At 38.1% G+C, this 18,713-nt stretch overlaps 1 protein-coding gene across 1 annotated transcript; it reads left to right on the top strand.

Annotated features, from left to right (window-relative positions):
• The first annotated feature begins 3,998 nt into the window (after positions 1-3,998).
• On the top strand, positions 3,999-14,278 carry cusr (Copper-only SOD repeat protein). Its single transcript, XM_073844823.1, has 9 exons — positions 3,999-6,057; positions 6,573-6,672; positions 7,275-7,352; positions 7,440-7,538; positions 7,616-7,748; positions 7,847-7,961; positions 8,295-8,419; positions 13,726-13,809; positions 13,895-14,278. The coding sequence occupies exons 1-9, from the start codon at positions 4,031-4,033 to the stop codon at positions 13,984-13,986; spliced, it is 2,853 nt and encodes a 950-aa protein (XP_073700924.1). The 5' UTR covers positions 3,999-4,030; the 3' UTR covers positions 13,987-14,278.
• The last annotated feature ends 4,435 nt before the right edge of the window (positions 14,279-18,713 follow it).

Below are 18,713 nucleotides of genomic sequence, written 5' to 3'. Positions count from 1 at the left end.
ATTCCTATTGGTGGATTACTGAAAATTTGAAAATACATGTCCGTTATTTCCCGCTCTGCTCCTCCAATCTAAAAAACAAGAATCTAAAAAGAATCGAAACAACAGTGAGGAATCGATTCTGGAATCGAATCCATTCGATTCCAGAACCAGGAATCGGAATCGGAATCGATTCCAAAATTTTCGGAATCGAACAGCCCTATTCATTAGATTCAACTGTTTAAATCAAGCCTGTAACATGAAGTTCATTCAGCTTCAGCTCTGTGAGTTTATTATGTGATGTGAATATATTTACACATGCTTTATAAATTAGTTTTATGTGACTAAATTTAATTATGACATGTTTATGGATTGATATAATCACACAGATATAGACGGAAATACAAACTTTACGATTAACTACCTTCAGTGACCTACAGAGGGCAGTAGAGGAACTGCTTAGCTGCAGAGAAATGATGAGCAAATGTTCAAAATATCACGTCAACGGGTTTTACTGAGAATTTATAGTAAGTGGCTTTTATTATCAAGTGTAACTGTGTAAAATAGTATATAATGTACATACAATGAAACTAGTTTTGAAGCGTGACATATGTCACAAAACAGCACGGGCATGCAATAGCCAAAAGTACATTGTATGGGTCAAAATGATCGAATGATCGATGTTCCATGAAGATATTTTCTAAGTTTCCAACAGTAAATACATCAAAACTTAATTTTTGATTAGTAATGTCTATTGTTAACTTCATTTGGACAACTGTAAAGGCGATTTTCTTAGTATTTAGATTTTTTTGCACCCTCAGATTCCAGATTTTCAAATAGCTATATCTTGGCCAAATATTTTTCTGTCCTTACAGCTTATTTATTAAGATGATGTATAAATCTCAGTTAAAAAAAAAAAAAAAAAGACCCTTATGACTGGTTTTCTGGTCCAGGGTCACAACTAGAACGAGAAAGATTCCACATCATTTAAACTACATATTAGTTCATTTCTTCATGTATATACAATAATTTGTGTCTGATCAAACATACACAGTAACTGCAAGTGAGCACTTCAGTAAAAATCTGGCTTATGATTCATAAATTCATGTAAGTGAATTTAAATAAGTGAAAAACTACTATTAGTGTCAGTGGACAGGGAACATAAGGTTATTATAATTCCATGTGTCGCGGTGTTAAAACTTGAGCCGGAATTACATCAAGCTCAGAAAAACTGAACAGTTTCTGATGTAAACACGTGTGTATGTATGTAACCAACAAAATGCTACACTGAACGATATATCATACAGTTACATACTGTATTTACAGTATGCACATAAAGTGACAATGTATAGGCTATCCATAAATGTTTGGGCACTCTGAACTGTTAAAAGATTTGCATCCATAATAATAAAATGACAAAAATAGTAATGCAGTTATTTTTGTGGCCTTAACAGTTTAATAATGTGAACATCCACAATTTAATAAATATGCAATTATGTATACTTTGATATTATTGTATAAGTATTATTGTGAATTGTTGCACAAACCATTGTCACTGTTCTAAAATATACAAACAGTAGTGTCTGTATATGTTTGTATGCTTATGTATTTGAAATGCATTCTTAAAATGAAAAGCAAGCTTGAATTAAAACACAGCCACCTGTTTAACTATGAACCGATCAGACATCTGATGAAAAAATAGCTGCTCTCGTTTTAATAATGAAGTGAAAGTGGAGATTTGGGGAACAGATTTGTATACCAGCTTCTTTGTTTGCCAATTACATGTTTAGTCACTTCGCTTTTTCATCTAATACTTTTTTACTTTATATTTCCATGAAATCATACACATATTATTTTTTTCCACCTACACCAGCTATAATTAGCAATAATATTGTGTGTTTTTCCAATGCAAGACTGTTGAGTCTCTGTCTTTGAATGAACTCTCGTTTACGTCACATCTCCTCGCTGAGGCCTCTACAGTCATTATCTAAAATAGCACCAGTTGAAGAACCTCAAGAGCGTCTTGAAACAGCTCAGACCAAAATATCCTGCTCCTAAATTTAGCTAGGAAATATTTTGCATTGCCAACGCTGAGGAGAAATTACGCAGTACAACAGTACAAAACATAAGAGTGTTTAAAAAAAAAATACCAAAGATGTTAGGCTGTAACCGCTAGAGAAAATTTGGCTCATCCCAAAAAAATAGTTGAAATTGAAAAACATCACAATAATGATGATTTAAAGTTAAAACGCCTAAAATGGTGGATATGTTTGATGGACCTGGTCGATTACGAGTAGATTATTGTGATGTTTTTCATCAGCTATTTGGACTCACCCATTCATTACAGAGGGTCCATTGGTGAGCAAGTGATGTAATGCTAAATTTCTACGAATATTTAGAAACAAGCTCATCTATATATTGGATGTCTTGAGGGTAAGTAAACTTTAGGCAAATTCTTGTCTGCTCCCAAAAATGTTAAGTGTATTTATTTCCATGTAGTGTATTTGTCATTTCCATCAACCCTTATTCAGGGAAAAACTTGCAAAACTATGTTTCCTTGGTTTGAATGATGTTGTGAATGTTATGTCAGCTGTACTTATGTCAAGAAAAGCGTGAACACAGGATGTTGGGAAGCCACTCCCTCCGCTGCCCTCCCTTGAGTCTACAGAGGAGACTAGCCAGAGTCTCATTCAAACCAACCACACACTAAGACAGCAAGGAATTCACACATACACACACACGAGCACGGATAAGAACACATTAATATAGCCGTGCTCCTGTACAGAGGGTTGCAGACACACACCGAGGGGTTTTCCTTGTGAAATTACTCACACATAACTGTCCATATCACGTTCTACCTCTGGCTTGCAAACACACACACACACACACAAGCAACAGCTGTCAACATGTTTCTGCAAAGAGTTTTGACCCTGTTCATCCTGTGGGGTAAGTTGTTATTTAATTAATTTTTTTTTTTTTTCAGAAAAATTGATTTGCATCCCAACATTGGATGTTCAAAGCATTTTGACACTCACGTGTGAGTTTTTGGAAACCTTTTGCCAAGAAAATGCAAAAAAAAAAAAAAAAAAAAAAAAATTAATTTGCATCATATTGTGTCACTTTTTTTATTTTGCATTCTACTATTGGATACTGTTTGAGAATTATACATTTTTTGTTAGCATATCAGCATGTGACAGTCTGTAATTGCTTAAGAATGGTTAAATTATTCAGTGATCTAGTGATACTATTGTTTGTATGCGATACTTAGTGTTTCATTAGGTATAACGTAATGGTAAATGCATAACAGGCACTGTAAACAAACGTCAAGGTTGATGTATGTGAGAAAATGTACATGCTTAGTTTTTACTGCATGTAATAGTTTTAAAATATTGCTAATATTAAACCAATTTCTTCAAGTCAGTTTAGTTAAAGCTGTATCCATTGTTAATCTGTATGAGTTAAACATTAAATTTAACCTTCATACTTGTTGCACAAGAGAAAGTGGTGGAACATTAAAATCAAGCTTCCATGAAAATGAGTTTTGGATAAACCTACCTGCTCAGTATGACTCTGAGCTCAATTGTGACATTATTTATTCGTGTATTAAACCTGAATTTCCTGAATTCACTGGGACAGTCCCCAATGTTCTTTTTAGAGGATTTCTTAGAAATATCATGTTTGTAGCTGACACACTGACACCTGAAGCCTTCCACCTGAGAGCATCTAAACCTGATAATAATGTCCTTTAATCAGCGTTATTGGTGTCCAACAAGTGTAGACATAACAGATGAGGTGTGGACATGAGTAATAGTGTCTAATCTTACACTGGAAGCATGACTCGACATCTCAGATTATACTAAGAATATTCCGATGATATAGAAGACAGCATCTGACTGACCTTTTTGATAAACCTGCATGTGATATGCTAACATTAAAATGCTTGAAATCATAGTTTGTAGGCTTCTTGAAAACTACCATGCTTTTGTTATGTTTTTTTTTTCATTGACTCTGTTTAGGTTCTGTGTCATGTGTGCGGTATCAGGCTGACTTGAACATGATGGGTGTCACTGGTTGGATTCTCTTCGACTCCACAGAGCACAAGTCCACCGTTAATCTCACAGGAACCGGCACTTGTCAATTAAATATCTCACTTACTACGTTCCCGGTTATGTACGGCCATTTTGCGTCACCCTGCCAAAAGTCGCACATAGGAGACAGTGTGTTCACATTTTCTGTTGATCAGCCTCAGGCTGCTGTGAATGTATCCACTTTATTTGAACAGCACATTAGTCTGGATGCCCTCTCAGTGCTGGTGGACACATGTAATGGCACAAGGATTTGTGCCGGACTTACTTCAGAGTCCCAGGTAGGAACATGGCAGGCACGTTTTTTCACTCCCGTGGCTGGAAACATCTACATCCGACAAGTTACGGGAGAAGCAGGGGCACGGGTTCTCTCAGATCTAAGAAACGTCAACCAGACCAAAACTTTTCCAAATGTCACGATTTTGGTGTCACAAAGCTCTGCCACCAGCTGCAACGCACTTCTTGGTAGCCTGGATCCCAAGAATCTTACAAAGCTGGGCATTATCAATGTAGGAACACCTCTAGAACCAGTAAAGTCTCGATTGGAAGTATCCACTTTCAACTCAAATGTCCGCTTCGCCATTCTTAATTTGACCTCAGGCTACATGTGTGCAGAGATCCGAACCCTTGCAGTAAAGGTAGTTAGCGCTGATGTGAACATGCGAGGGATTAAAGGCTACTTCGCTTTTCGTCAAGCATCTCCGTTCGAACTCACCACCTTCATTGTTAACTTGACAAACCTGGACAAGAGAGTTGGGCCGTACCATGTTCATGAGTTTCCTCTACCTCAGATGAGATCTCCATCTGATAGCAGCTGTAGTAACAACAACGTTGCAGGTCACTGGAACCCGTTTAATGTGAATACTCAGGCACCAGGGTATCCGCCTCCAAGAGGCTCCACTCATGATCTCTTTGAGGTTGGAGATCTGAGTGCCAAGCATGGATCTCTGGAGAATATGAATAACTTTCAAGCCACTTTCACAGATTGGAACCTACCTCTGTTTGGGCGGAATAGCATTGTAGGTCGCTCTGTTGTGATACACATGCCTAAGTCGACCAGATTTGCCTGTGCAAGTATCGGCTACCCCGGCGAAGTGACTGTTGCCAAGGCTGCCTTCCGTGGTCTGGTTGTGGGGACGGTCCTCTTCACCCAACTCAGTGGTGATTCATATTCTGATGTCTCTGTATTCATGGACCTATCCTACGGACAACTTTCTGCACCTTCTACGGTGAAGCACAACTGGCACGTCCACAACTATCCCATTAGCACAGAGACCGACAGTGACATAGAACGTTGTCTGTCTACTGGAGGACACTGGAATCCATACAACATTGACACCACAGAGAGTGTATATGTGCTGAACTGTGGTCCCGACAGCCCTTTTGCCTGTGAAGTTGGGGATATCTCTGGCAAGCACAAGACTCTGGACCTACAGTCAGAAATGGGAACGGTGGCGACCAAGAACTTTTTTACTGACACCACCTCTTGGATGTTTGGAATGATTGGACGTTCCTTGGTGATACACGGTCCAAACCAAACAGGTCCACGGATCACTTGTGCAAATCTTACCTTGTACCGTTTTCCCTCGGCTCGCTCTGATTCTTGGCTTGGACCTGGAACCTCTGAAGGTCAAGTCCGATTCTCTCAAGTTTCTCCCCAAGGACCAACAATCCTAAATATCTCCTTTACTGGGCTTAACGCAAAAGCCGGTGGCTACCACGTCCATATTCTTCCCATCAAGAGCGTCCATGAACCTTGCTCGGATGCTAACATCATGGGACACTTCAACCCGTTTTCTGTGAACGTAACCTTATCTCCAACACCAGGGAATGGGACGGTTGACCAGTATGAGATTGGAGACATTAGCGGGAAGTTTGGAGAACTGACCGGTCAGAACAACTTGCAGAATCAGTACATAGATGGTAATATTCCACTTTCAGGACCGAACAGCATAATTGGCCGCTCTTTGGCCTTACATTACACCAACGGCTCAAGGTTAGTTCCTTTACGAATCGTACATCCTCAAACAGTCACCTGGCACAACACTTTGACCTTTAAATTGAATATAAGATATTACTTCTCTTAGAAGCAGAACCATAAATAGGTGAGACAGGAAAACAACTGCAGGTGCAATTGTGATACAGCTGTCCCAATTCTGCATTTTGTCTTATTTTCTCAGTTCCTCTTTGGCAATCTGCCGCATTTTAACTGACCAAAAGATCATTTTTAATTATCTGTCCAAAAGGCATAATTGAGTATTCTGGAAAAAAATCTGTTTTTGTGCAACGTGAGATATGAGATTTCAGATATCTGAAATAGCTAGAAACCAACCTGTCATGAAAGCATGTGTGGGAAGATTCACACAGCTCATTCCTCTACACACATCATTCAGTGTTTATCTAATCAGAAAAAATAAAAATAAAAACAGACTCACTTAGGAATGTGGATAGAAAATTTTGAAACTTACTTGAACATGGTCAACTTAAAATGGTTTCTTTCACTGTTTACAGAATGAGGTGTGCGAATATCTCAGCAGAAGACTTCCCAGATGGAAACTGGGTGATCGCCAAGGCCATGTTCAGTGGTGCTGTAACTGGGACAGTGACAATGGTAAAAAGAAAAATATATCGTATAAACTGATTTTTAAAGGTGATCTAAAAACTCTTCTGGCTTTCGGATTGGTTGCCAGGACCATTTTGCTAAATGGCTTGAATTGCCTGTTTTGAATTGCTTCCACTGTTCCTATGGTAGCTAAATTACAGGGAACTGTGAAAAATAAGTATTTCCCTCATCTCCACTCTCTCCCACACTAAAGTGGTTTAAATCTACCATCACTTTAAATCTGCCACAAAAAGATGACGCTGCTAATAATGCTGGATAGAGGAGGATGGGGTGGAGAGGGGAGATGGGTTACTGGGTGAGGCTGTGGTTGTGGAGGGGTACAGCTCTTCTCCTGCTGGGACGGTATGCAGGCAGATGGATCTGTCACATGCCCCACAGCAAACCTGCAGCTGTTTTGTGGTCTTGGTGTTGTATGCGGAAGAACGATACACATTATTTACAGCAATGACTAATGATTTTATATTTATAAAACATTTTGTCCAGAATATTTGGTACATTTAAGCATCTTTATTTTTTATTTTTTTATCTTTGCTCCCATCCATTTAACCCATTCCTCAATTATTGCTTATACACACTGTACATGTCTTTAGTCCCAGCTAACCTTTCCAGATGGCAGCTATGGTGACGTTATGTTAGAAGTGGATGTGCGGGCAGCACAATCATCAAATGTAAGTTCTATTTTATCTTAGTCATATTAGCTACCACAATGAAATTTTATAGAATTTAATATGAGGAATTCTGTTATTGGTTTCTAGCTTGCAGAGGCTTCTTGGTACATCGCAGATAAGCCGGTTGGATCAGATGGTACATGTCCTGGTGAAGGAGAAACATATAATCCATTCAGTATGACAAATGTAAGAAATGCTTATTTTCTCATTGAATTGTAAAAATATTCTGCAAAATAATTAAGACCGATATCATTCTCTCTCAGATGAACAACTGTTCTCAGGTCAGGGCTCTGTCCTGTGTGGTTGGAGATCTGACGGGCAGACATGGATCCATAAGTCTTACCAAGAGACAACTGTACAGTGACATTCTCTTGCAGCTGGCCGGAGACTTCACAGGTAGCAGATGTGAAAAACTTTAACACTTGTGCAGATATATTTTCATGCATTGGAATAGTTCTTATACATAGAAATGGTCTCAATGTTTTACCCGGCAGTTGTCAAGAGGTCATTAGTTCTCAGACTCAATAACGCCAAAACCGCATGTGCAGATATTCAACCAGAATCTCCTTCCGCCATGCAGATCTTCCCCAAAATGTCCTCCTTTAGCAGGTATATTCTTCAGATCTTCATATTATATTGTGTATATTTACTTATTTTTTGTCCTTTAAAGCAGGGGTAACCAATCCTGCTCCTGGAGGGCTGGTGTCCTGTAGAGTTTAGCGCCAATCCTAATCAAACACACCTGACCTAGCTAATCAAGGTCTTAGGTATACTAGAAACTTCCCGGCACGTGTGTTGAGTCAAGTTAGAGCTAAACTCTGCAGGACACCCTTGCTTTAAAGCATAAAAGATTAATCACATGTCACTCTTTATATTATATAAAATATATATTTTGCATGAGCAATACATGTTTTATTTAAACACATTTGCTGTTGTGTACAGGTATGATTTCCGTAAGAGAGTGGCAGATGTGTTGAACCTCAACATATCCAGAGTTTCCATCTTACCTGGTTCTCCTTCACAAGGGTCTGATGGAAAATGCCAGCAGGTCAATTATCTGGTGTCAGGTAAACAAACGCAAGAAGATGAAGTGCAACTTTGTCACTTTTTAAAGTATTGTTTTCAGCTTCAGCTTTTAAAAACGTGGCGCACATTGCGAGAAATTGACCAAAGACCAATGAAACAAAGACCAACAATTAAAAGTAGCTTAATGTTTAATGGTATGTAAATAAATGAATAATATATTGTTATGCAATATACTATTCTATTAATATCTGTTATACAAATATATATTCTATAATGTGTAAATATAAATGGCCCCACTTTATATTAGGTGGCTTTAACTACTATGTACTCACATAAAAAAAAGTACAGTTTACTTACTGGGACCATTATTAAAATTTTATTTTTTATATGATTCAGTTTAATTCAAGTTCATTTGTATATCGCTTTTCATGATACAAATCGTTGCAAAGCAGCTGTACAGAAAATGTAGATTTCTACAATATATTTAGTAGCTTACTAGTGGTGACTACTGTATGTCAACTTGATGTACATATGGTATAGATGTATGTTAAAATCAGTAATGATGTAATCAAATAGACACTAATAACTGTAACGATTATGTGTTCCAATCAAACTTGTAGCAAAATTTTGTAGTGCTGTATGTTATTTCCAGGCTGGCATCATCAGAGGTCCTCTGAGGGGTTGGCATCATCTCTTCTTGGGTATTCTGAATCCATGTTAAATACCGTGGCAGAAACAGAGAAACAATAGCAATAGAAATAATTAGCGTAGCTGCTGTTCCAACCAAGCAAAAATGTGTTTATGTTTATGTGTTATGTGTTTAGCCCAAGATAAAAAAAATGTTAATGTGCATTTGATCAGATGCAACTGAACTACAAGGTTCTGAGATACATTATGTGAATGCTTGGCTAAAGAGATGAGTCTTTAATCTAGATTTAAACATAGAGAGTGTGTCTGAACCCCAAATCAGGGAGACTATTCCAGAGTTTGGGAGCCAAATGTGAAAAAGCTCTCCCTCCTTTAGTGGACTTTGCTATCCTAGGTACTACCAAATGTCCTGAATTTTGCGACCTTAGGGAGCGTGATGGATTGTAGCGTGGTAGAAGACTAGTTAGGTATGCAGGAGCTAAACCATTAAGGGCTGTATAGGTAAGAAGTAATATTTTGTAACTGATATGGAACCTAATGGGTAGCCAGTGCAGAGACTGTAAAATTGGGGTAATATGATCATATTTTCTTGACCTGGTAAAGACAGCTGCATTTTGGACTACCTGTAGCTTGTTTATTGAAGATGCAGGACAGGTACAACATGTACCAGAACAGGTAAAATATTACGTAGCTTGGCAATGTTTCTAAGATGGAACAATGCTGTTTTTGTCATTATCACACCATCTGTTCCACACAGGTTGCAGCAGGAATGAAGAAAGGCAGGATCTAGGTGTAACAGTTTTAATTTGTAACTACACCAAAAATAACAAAAATTAATAATAAAAAAAAAAAACACAGGATGCTCAGCATTCTTAGGTAACACAAACAAAACAACCACATGACATACCAATGACAACCAACCAAGAAAAAGATGACAGAGGCAGATGCCAGGGTGGTGAGGACGACAAAGGAGCCAGACTGGAAGGGCCAGCATGCACGTCTACGGTAGAGACAAGGAAGGGAGGGGCCATGGGGGAGTCTTGGAAGGTGAGAGCAAGGGAGACGATTGGACAGAACAGAGCCAGCCAGAGTGGAGACCCAGGTCCTGCTGGGCCCCCGGAGGACTGAGGCGAAAACAGAGCACCCGAGGACCAAGGTGGAACCGGAGGGAAGGAGGAGCTTAAGAGGGGTGGAAGGACAAGGCGCAGGTGAAGCACTGGAAGTCTGTGGCACATCAACAACTAACCAAGGAGAAATGAGGAAGTCCTGTGGAGCCGAGAGGACAATGGTCTCAGCTGGAGCAGAGGGTGCAATGAGTCACGGTGAAGCTAAAGGACTGCAGGGACCGGGCTATGACAGAGAAGACACAAGATGACTAGCGGCCAAAATGGAGCCTGGGCACTGGAGGACTGAGGCAGAAGCAGAGTACCCAATGACCAAGATGGAACTGAGGGAAGGAAGAGCCGACAAATCTAAAGAAGTGGAGGGACAAGACATAGGTGAAGGACTAGAAGTTGACAAGGTAATGACAGGGCAGACCTGAGGTGAATAGCGGCCAAGGTGGAGCCTATGAGGAATGACGGGAACAGACGTCCAATGTGGAACTAATGGGCTCTACTAGCACATGAATATCGTTTAACAGTGCATTCGCGACCATAAGCATGTGACAAACGGCTGATAGTTACATGATAATAATCATCTCCAAATAGCGTAGATACAGCATTGAGATAATGTGCGATATATATATAACCATCTTGTATATGAAATAGGAAGATTAATAAAGTCAGGATGTGGTAATCAACTGCTCTTATGAACTGGTAAACAAACGGACAATTTCTCAATCACAACATAAAATATATGGTCAATACTCACTTCTTTCACATGCACACACACAGTAACTCAATATAAACTATACCTCAATGGGGATCCAGCATGGATGGATAAGTTAGACTGAAGATGGTGGACTTTCTACTCTCACTTGCGTAACACAGCTGCTTTCCACTTCTAGCTCGTCCTCCGCTCAAGCACAGAATACGGTAGTAGCATTGGGCACGCTGATTGGTTGGTCAGGATTTTCAGGGATATTCAAGGCTATCCAGGCTTTTTGTACAAATAACAAAAAGAGGAGGTGAAAGGCTTGGCAGGAACATCAATGCCAACACAGATTTGGTGCTGACAGAGCCAAAGTGGGGGAGAGACAAGGCGCAGGGGAAAGAATTGGAAGTCCATGGCATTGGCAGATCATTAACTAACCAAGGTGGAGCCAGAGTGACAGGAAGCCCTGTGGAGCCAAGAGAGCAACGGTCCAAGCTGGAGCCAAGGGAGCAAAAAACCAAGGTGGATTCAGAGACTGCAGGGAACCAAGGTGGGACCAGAGAGAAGGAAGAGCCTTCATAGCCAAAAGGGTTGAATGGACAAGATGCAGGTAAAGGACAAAGTCTGCGGCACAAGCACTAACCAGGTGGAACCAGAGGGATGAGAAAGTCCTGTGGAGCCAAGGGGACTGCAGGCACCGGGTAATGCCAGGGCAGTTCTGAGGTGACTAGTGGAGGTGGAGCCTAGGCACTGGAGGACTGAGGCAGAAGCAGAGCACCCAAGGACCAAAGTGGGACCAGAGAGAAGGAGGAGCCCTCGTAGCCAAAAGGGTTGAATGGACAAGATGCAGGTGAAGGACTGGAAGCCAGAGGGATGAAATAGCACTGTGTAAGCAGAGGGAACAACATTCCCAGCTAGAGCCAAGGGTGCGAAGAGCGGAGCCAACTGGTGCCAGGCCTAAGAGGAGTGATGGGCACAGAGGTCCAAAAAATAACTAATCGCCACTTCAGGCATGGACTGAAGACAACTCAGGCCGAGGTGACTTTATGGTAACCAGAGCAAAAGAAGCTGAGGAGACTGAGAAGAGAGAGTGTAGGCAGGGCTAATGAACTGGACAGGGCCGGCAGGGATGAATAAACATGATCAACATGAACACACAAGACAGCCTTACAATCCAAGAATGGCCCACTCACAGGGAACACAGAATTATCTTCTCAGGGTGGTACATATCAGGAAGAAGAGATGGGAGTGGTAGGCTGGGCAGGAGCATAAGTGCCTACACAGATTTGGTGCTTGGTGGAACCAGTAGAAACACAGGAGATACAGGACTGGGCAGACCTTGTGGGAACACAGGAAATTCAGGGCCGGGCAAAACCACATACATTAGTAACACAGTGCTAGATGACATAACAGGTTCGATGCAGGGTAACAAAATGGGCTTGGTGCAATCATTCTCAAAATCACTCAGTGGCCCAGAGTTTAATGCATCTACATCCAACTTAAATGAAGGGATCCATCCAATCCATCTGCTCGTACTCCACCAGAATTCCCTCTATGACAGTCATTATTGCCGGCTCACACATCTGGTCAGATGTGGTTAGTCCAGGGTCAGGGAGGGTCTGTGGCTGTGGCATTGACTTTGGCTCTTTTATAGCAGCAGGCTTGGGCTGAAGTTTACTGTAATGGCTGGACCAGTCAGACACATTATTATTTGTTATATTTAACAAACAATCCCAGCACAAACCGAGGACTAGATATACACATACAAATGAGGGGTTAAACAACAGGTGTGACTTAATGAACTAATAAGTAACCATGATAACTGATAAACACAGACATGAACACTGATCTAGAAACAGTACAAACTAACAGGATAACTCAAAAAATGAATGACAGAAATAAACTAAATTAAAGTACACAAAGAAACACAAAACATAACCCCGACATTATCCCTATTATGTACTGTATATACTATAGGACATCAATATTAACATTAAAATTTTAAATAATTCTAATTAATATTATACATATATATTCCAGTACAAGAGCCAGCAGAAGAAAGCTACACTTTTAAATCTTTTAGGAGTTTGAATGTGTCTCTTCATATATTTTTCAAGCTTGTTGATTGTAGCTTTCCTCTCCTGAACTGACTCAGTATGCTTTGTCTGTCAAAACAATGAACAAACCCGTCCTTTCAAAAGTCACAAAAAAGGAAAATTGCACAGTAATCTGATGCACGGGTGGAGCGTAGAGACCCCTGTGATCTTGCACAACATCGTGTAACAGGAGAACGGTGTATGACCGAGGTCTATACGACAGGAGAGCAGGTACAACTGAGGAAACAACAGAATCATTTTATTTGTATTTTTATTTATTATTATGCTTTAAACCACTTTGAACTTTAAACCACAACTATATTTAAAAATTAAAAAAAATTAACTAATTTTTTTGTGATTGAGTTGTTGGAGGTTGAAAAGGTGTTGTTATATAGTTGCATACTAAATATAGTACCTAAATAACTCATATTGAAAAAATCATATTGATTGCTGACTGGACAAAATAAAAAGACACTACAGGCGAAGCATTGTTATTTCATGCGCAATTTTGAGATTTTTGACTTAGTGTTTATAAAAACACTTATATGTTTGTTTGTTTTTACTGAAGGGTTTCATCTCGTCTCTCTATGTTATTTCTAAAAACATGGCAAGAATGATTTTGTTTGTTGTTTTGTTTTGTTTTGTTTTGTTTTGTTTTGTTTTGTTTTACAAAATGATGATATCTATTAGTTACATTTTTGATTTAAAGTGATAGTTCACCCAAAAATGAAAATGAGGTTTTATTTTTTAAATTTTACACCCTGTTATTCTAACAATATGTTTTCCAGGTGAGGTGAGCCAGGAGAAGCTGAGCTCAGTGAAGAAGAGTGACAAGATGGGTGTTTTCAAAGAATCAAAGACATGCACTCCAAGTAAGCCTGAACACTGTGTTTACCAACGTTTACATGATTACCAAGTGTTTTACACTTTATCACCTGGAATATCTTTCTTCCTCAGCTGGAAACACAGGCATGATGCTGGTCCCCTGTAGGATGTTACTGTCCATCATGTCAGCTTCAGTCTGTCTGCTTTGGCTCCTGAGGCACTAGATGGACCTTCTGATATCACAGCACTGCCTTCACTTCGGCCCAACTTAAGAATAGGTCAAACTGTCATTATTGCAATCAAAACGTTAAAGAACATTCCTCATTTCGTCATGTTACACACGCATATCCTTAAAAGAAAATTATATGATCATGTTTCACAATCGTCTGGGTCTTGCTGCTCTGTTTTTAATGGGATTAATGGGACATGTACTTGGTGTAAATTGCTTAAAAGCCTAATTTAATACTGTATTATACTCCTTCCCTGTGACTTTGATTTGTTTCTATTCAGTGTAAATTTTGTATGATGCAATCCATGTGAATACAATACAGCTATTGTTTTCATGCAACACGACTCTATGATTTTTTACATGAGCCTGTGAAGTGAAATCTTACATCTTACTAACAATGTTTGTGTGTTTTTTTTGTGTGTGTGTGTTTGGCAGGTGATTTACTGAGAATAGTACTAGTAGTTTTTTTATAATTATTATAAAAAGCAATAATAATCAGAAATAAATATTTCAAATTAACTTTATATCAAAGAATACTGAAAGTAGCATAACTGTTTTCAACATTGATAATGTTTCATGAGCAGCAAATCAGCATATTCAATGATTCTGAAGGATAATGTGACACTGAAGACTGGAGCAATGATGCTTAAAATGTTAAAAATATATCAGTTAAACACTAAAAAAATATTTCAATTACATTCTAGAAACATCCCAGTTTATAAAAATAGAGCCTGATTTATAAACAGCCTGTGATTTAGAAATGCACAGACTGTGATTAGTAAACATTCCACCTTGTAAACATAGAGCATATGATGATAAACATACAGGCTGTGATTTATGATCATACAGCCTGTGATTAATAACCTTTCCACTTTATAAACACAGACCCTGTGATTAATAAATATACAGTTTGTGATGTATAAACATGTAAGGATATAAACATACAACCTGTGATGAATAAACATTCAATATTATGAACATAGCTTGTGATTTAGAAACATTCCACCTTGTAAAAATAGAACATGGGATTTATAAACATACAGCCTGTGATTAAGGGGAGACACTGCAGACAAAAACGCTGTTTTTTTCATGCACCTGTGAAATTTGAGATTTTGGGCTTTTTGCTTTTTCATGAAGTGTTTTTTTTTTTTTTTTTCTCAGACTAGTGGAGAGAAAACACCCAAAAGACACTGTTAAGTGTTTTTTTTATAGCACTTTATCTATTTGTGTCAATAGATTTTAATTACAATACATATTTTTAAAGGCCATTTTCTCAAAATGAGTTTTTTCTCCTACACTGAGCCATAAATCGCCACTTCAGTTGCACTTACGCACATCAAACTTCACATTTGTATTGCTTTCTATATCCTGAAGGTTTTTACAGAGGGATTTGTTTATATATTATATAACATTGTACTCTCCCAAAAATAGTAAAAAATACATGTTTTTGTCTGTTCAAAGTATTTTTCTCAATTATGGAGTAACAAAATGAGATACTCAAAATCCCCTTTGTAAAAACATTTGACTCTAATATTTAAAAAAAATTAAACAAGAATTTTGAAACTGTCTTCATCCAGTATTTAGATTTTTGTACTAGAAATGTATGCAAATTACTGCATTTTTAATTAAATAATGCCTCATTTGCATATTTAAACCTAACATTTTAGAAAACTTAATACAAAAAATGTTTGTTATTATCAATGTAATCAATCATCTGGGTAAGTAAGGTGATAACTATTAGGTTTTTTTTTTCACCCTATTCACCTGCAGTGTCTCACCTTAAACATGTAACCTCGATAACACAGAGCCTGTGGACAGAGGTCTATACAGGAGAACAGGTACAACTGAGGAAACAACAAAACATTTTATTTGTATTTTTTTATTTGTATTTGTATTTTTTATTATGTTTTAAACCACTTTGAATTTCACACCCACAACTATTTTTAAAAATTAAAAAAATGTAACGCGTTTTTTGTGATTGAGTTGTTGGAGGTTGAAAAGGTGTTGTTATATAGTTGCATTCTAAATATAGTACCTAAATAACTTTGGATTTGCCTATACGGCATATCATTTTGATCATATTGATTGTAGACTGGACATAAAAGAAAAATAGGAAAGAAAATAAAAAGACACTACAGGCATTGTTTTTTTCATGTGCAATTTTGAGATTTTTGACTTAGTATCTATATAAAAACACTTATATGTTTGTTTTTACTGAAGGGTTTCATCTCGTCTGTCTAGTTTTATGTAACATGTTATTTCTAAAAACATGGCAAGAATGTTTTTGTTTGTTTTGTTTTACAAAATGATATATCTATTAGCTACATTTTTGGCTTAAAGTCATAGTTCACCCAAAAATGAAAATAACCCCACGATTTACTCATCTTCAAGCCATCCTTGGTGTATATGACTTTCTTATTACAGACAAATACAACTGGAGTTAGATTAAAAAAATGTCCTGGCTCTGCCAAGCTTAATAATGGCAGTGAGTGGGTCATTTTCATTTGTGGGTGAACTATCCCTTTAAAATTTGAAAATAAAATCCAGTTAAAGTAAAAAAAAATAAACCCAATTTAATAGGTTAAATCAGTGAAAACCTTTTAAATTAGAAATGACCAAAAGTTTAGTAGATCAGTACGGTGGCCGACAGAGGCCAACGCGCTGCAAACTTAAGAAAACACATGCAAACAGAAAAAACGACAACAAATTAAGAAAACATCTTCATCCGTTTGACAACACAGGCGCTGCAAATCCTCGCAACGCAAACACAAATACGGAAACGCGCTGCAAATTCTCACAACACAACCAAACTCAGTAACGTGCTGCGAACACACGAAGGCGCTGCAAACTAACAAACGCGCTGCATATAGATCTGTCCACAACGGAAATGTTTCAGGGGGACCTCAAAAAGTGACGAACCTATCTGGGACCTGATTATTTGTTCAGTGGCTGTTGGTCAGAGCAGAGGTGTTATCGGTGAACTATCACCTTTTAATGATAGTATAGTATCATTTAAAGGTGATAGTGATATAAATAATCAGGTAATATAGTGATATAAATAATCAGGTCCCAGATGAGTTCCTCACTTTTTGAGGTCCCCCTGAAACATTTCCGTTGTGGACAGATCTATATGCAGCGCGTTTGTTAGTTTGCAGCGCCTTCGTGTGTTCGCAGCACGTTACTGAGTTTGGTTGTGTTGTGAGAATTTGCAGCGCGTTTCCGTATTTGTGTTTGCGTTGCGAGGATTTGCAGCGCCTGTGTTGTCAAACGGATGAAGATGTTTTCTTAATTTGTTGTCGTTTTTTCTGTTTGCATGTGTTTTCTTGTTTGCAGCGCGTTGGCCTCTGTCGGCCACCGTAGTACGAGTCTAAAACAGTGTGTCCACAGAGAAGGGTTTATTCATTCATATGCTAGAAAATGGATAAAAATGTTTTTTAATGATGAAAAAGACCTTGTTATATCAAAAGCAACACTTAAAATTCTCTTGACTGAAGCAGGTTTCCTTATGCCTTTAGCATCAACAAAAAAACATGAACTACTACGTGAACTCTATTTGTTTTGTGAAAGAAATGGCAAATTTGTCAACACTGTCACTGTCAGATTTCACCACTGTAAGGTTTTGTGTTTCAATGATATAACAAAATACTTGAATGTGACTCTCGAATAGAAGCTTTATAAACAATAACATACTCACAGTCTGTTGTGGTTGTTTTAATACAGTAATTCATTGATTTGATTCAATGTATTTGATAGTTAAAATGACTACAAATTGAGGTTTAACATGAGAATGTGTTTTGAAATGTTAAAAACATCTAGAAAGCATTTAAAGATAAAGTTAGAATTATATTACACAGTCCAAGTTATAAAAACACATTTTTTTTTTAAAAGAGAAAGTTGGAAGGTTGTATCAAAGCATAGCTCAGTAGCTAAGTACATATAAGATATATACATGCTGTTTCCTCTGAGTACAAGGTTTTCGTTTTTCAATTTTACACTGTTATTCTAACAACTTGTTTTCCAGGGGAATTGAGCCAAGAGAAGCTGAGCTTAGTGAAGACAAGTGACAAGATGGGTGTTTTCAAAGAATCAAAGACGTGCACTCCAAGTAAGCCTGAACTCTGTGTTTACCCACGTTTACATGATTACCAAGTGTTTTACACTTTATCACCTGGAATGTCTTTCTTCCTCAGCTGGAAACACAGGCATGATGCTGGTCCCCTGTAGGATGTTACTGTCCGTCATGACAGCTTCAGTCTGTCTGCTCTGGCTCCTGAGGCACTAGATGGACCTTCTGATATCACAGCACTGCCTTCACTTCGGCCCAACTTAAGAATAGGTCAAACTGTCATTATTGCAATCAAAACGTTAAAGAACATTCCTCATTTCATCATGTTACACATGCATATCCTTAAAAGAAAATGATATGATCATGTTTCACAATCGTCTGGGTCTTGCTGCTCTGTTTTTAATGGGATTAATGGGACATGTACTTGGTGTAAATTGCTTAAAAGCCTAATTTAATACTGTATTATAGGCTACTCCTTCCCTGTGATTTTGATTTATTTCTATTCAGTGTGAATTTTGTATGATGCAATCCATGTCAATACAATACAACTATTGTTTTCATGCAACACGACTCTATGATTTGTTACATGAGCCTGTGAAATGAAATCTTACATCTTACTAACAATGTGTGTTTTTTTTTTGTGTGTTTGGCAGGTG

This window comes from Garra rufa, chromosome 7, assembly GCF_049309525.1.
Source record: "Garra rufa chromosome 7, GarRuf1.0, whole genome shotgun sequence".
NCBI classification, from domain to species: Eukaryota; Metazoa; Chordata; class Actinopteri; order Cypriniformes; family Cyprinidae; genus Garra; species Garra rufa.
The sequence above is the reverse complement of the archived record's forward strand: the minus strand, read 5'-3'. Positions and strand labels throughout refer to the sequence as shown.

Bases quoted from the DNA above. Each gene is read 5' to 3' on its own strand.
- cusr (XM_073844823.1), top strand. From the start codon at position 4,031: ATGATGGGTGTCACTGGTTGGATTCTCTTCGACTCCACAGAGCACAAG. The intron at 6,058-6,572 runs GTTAGTTCCTTT...CACTGTTTACAG, and splicing joins CATTACACCAACGGCTCAAG to AATGAGGTGTGCGAATATCT. The intron at 8,420-13,725 runs GTAAACAAACGC...TATGTTTTCCAG, and splicing joins GGTCAATTATCTGGTGTCAG to GTGAGGTGAGCCAGGAGAAG.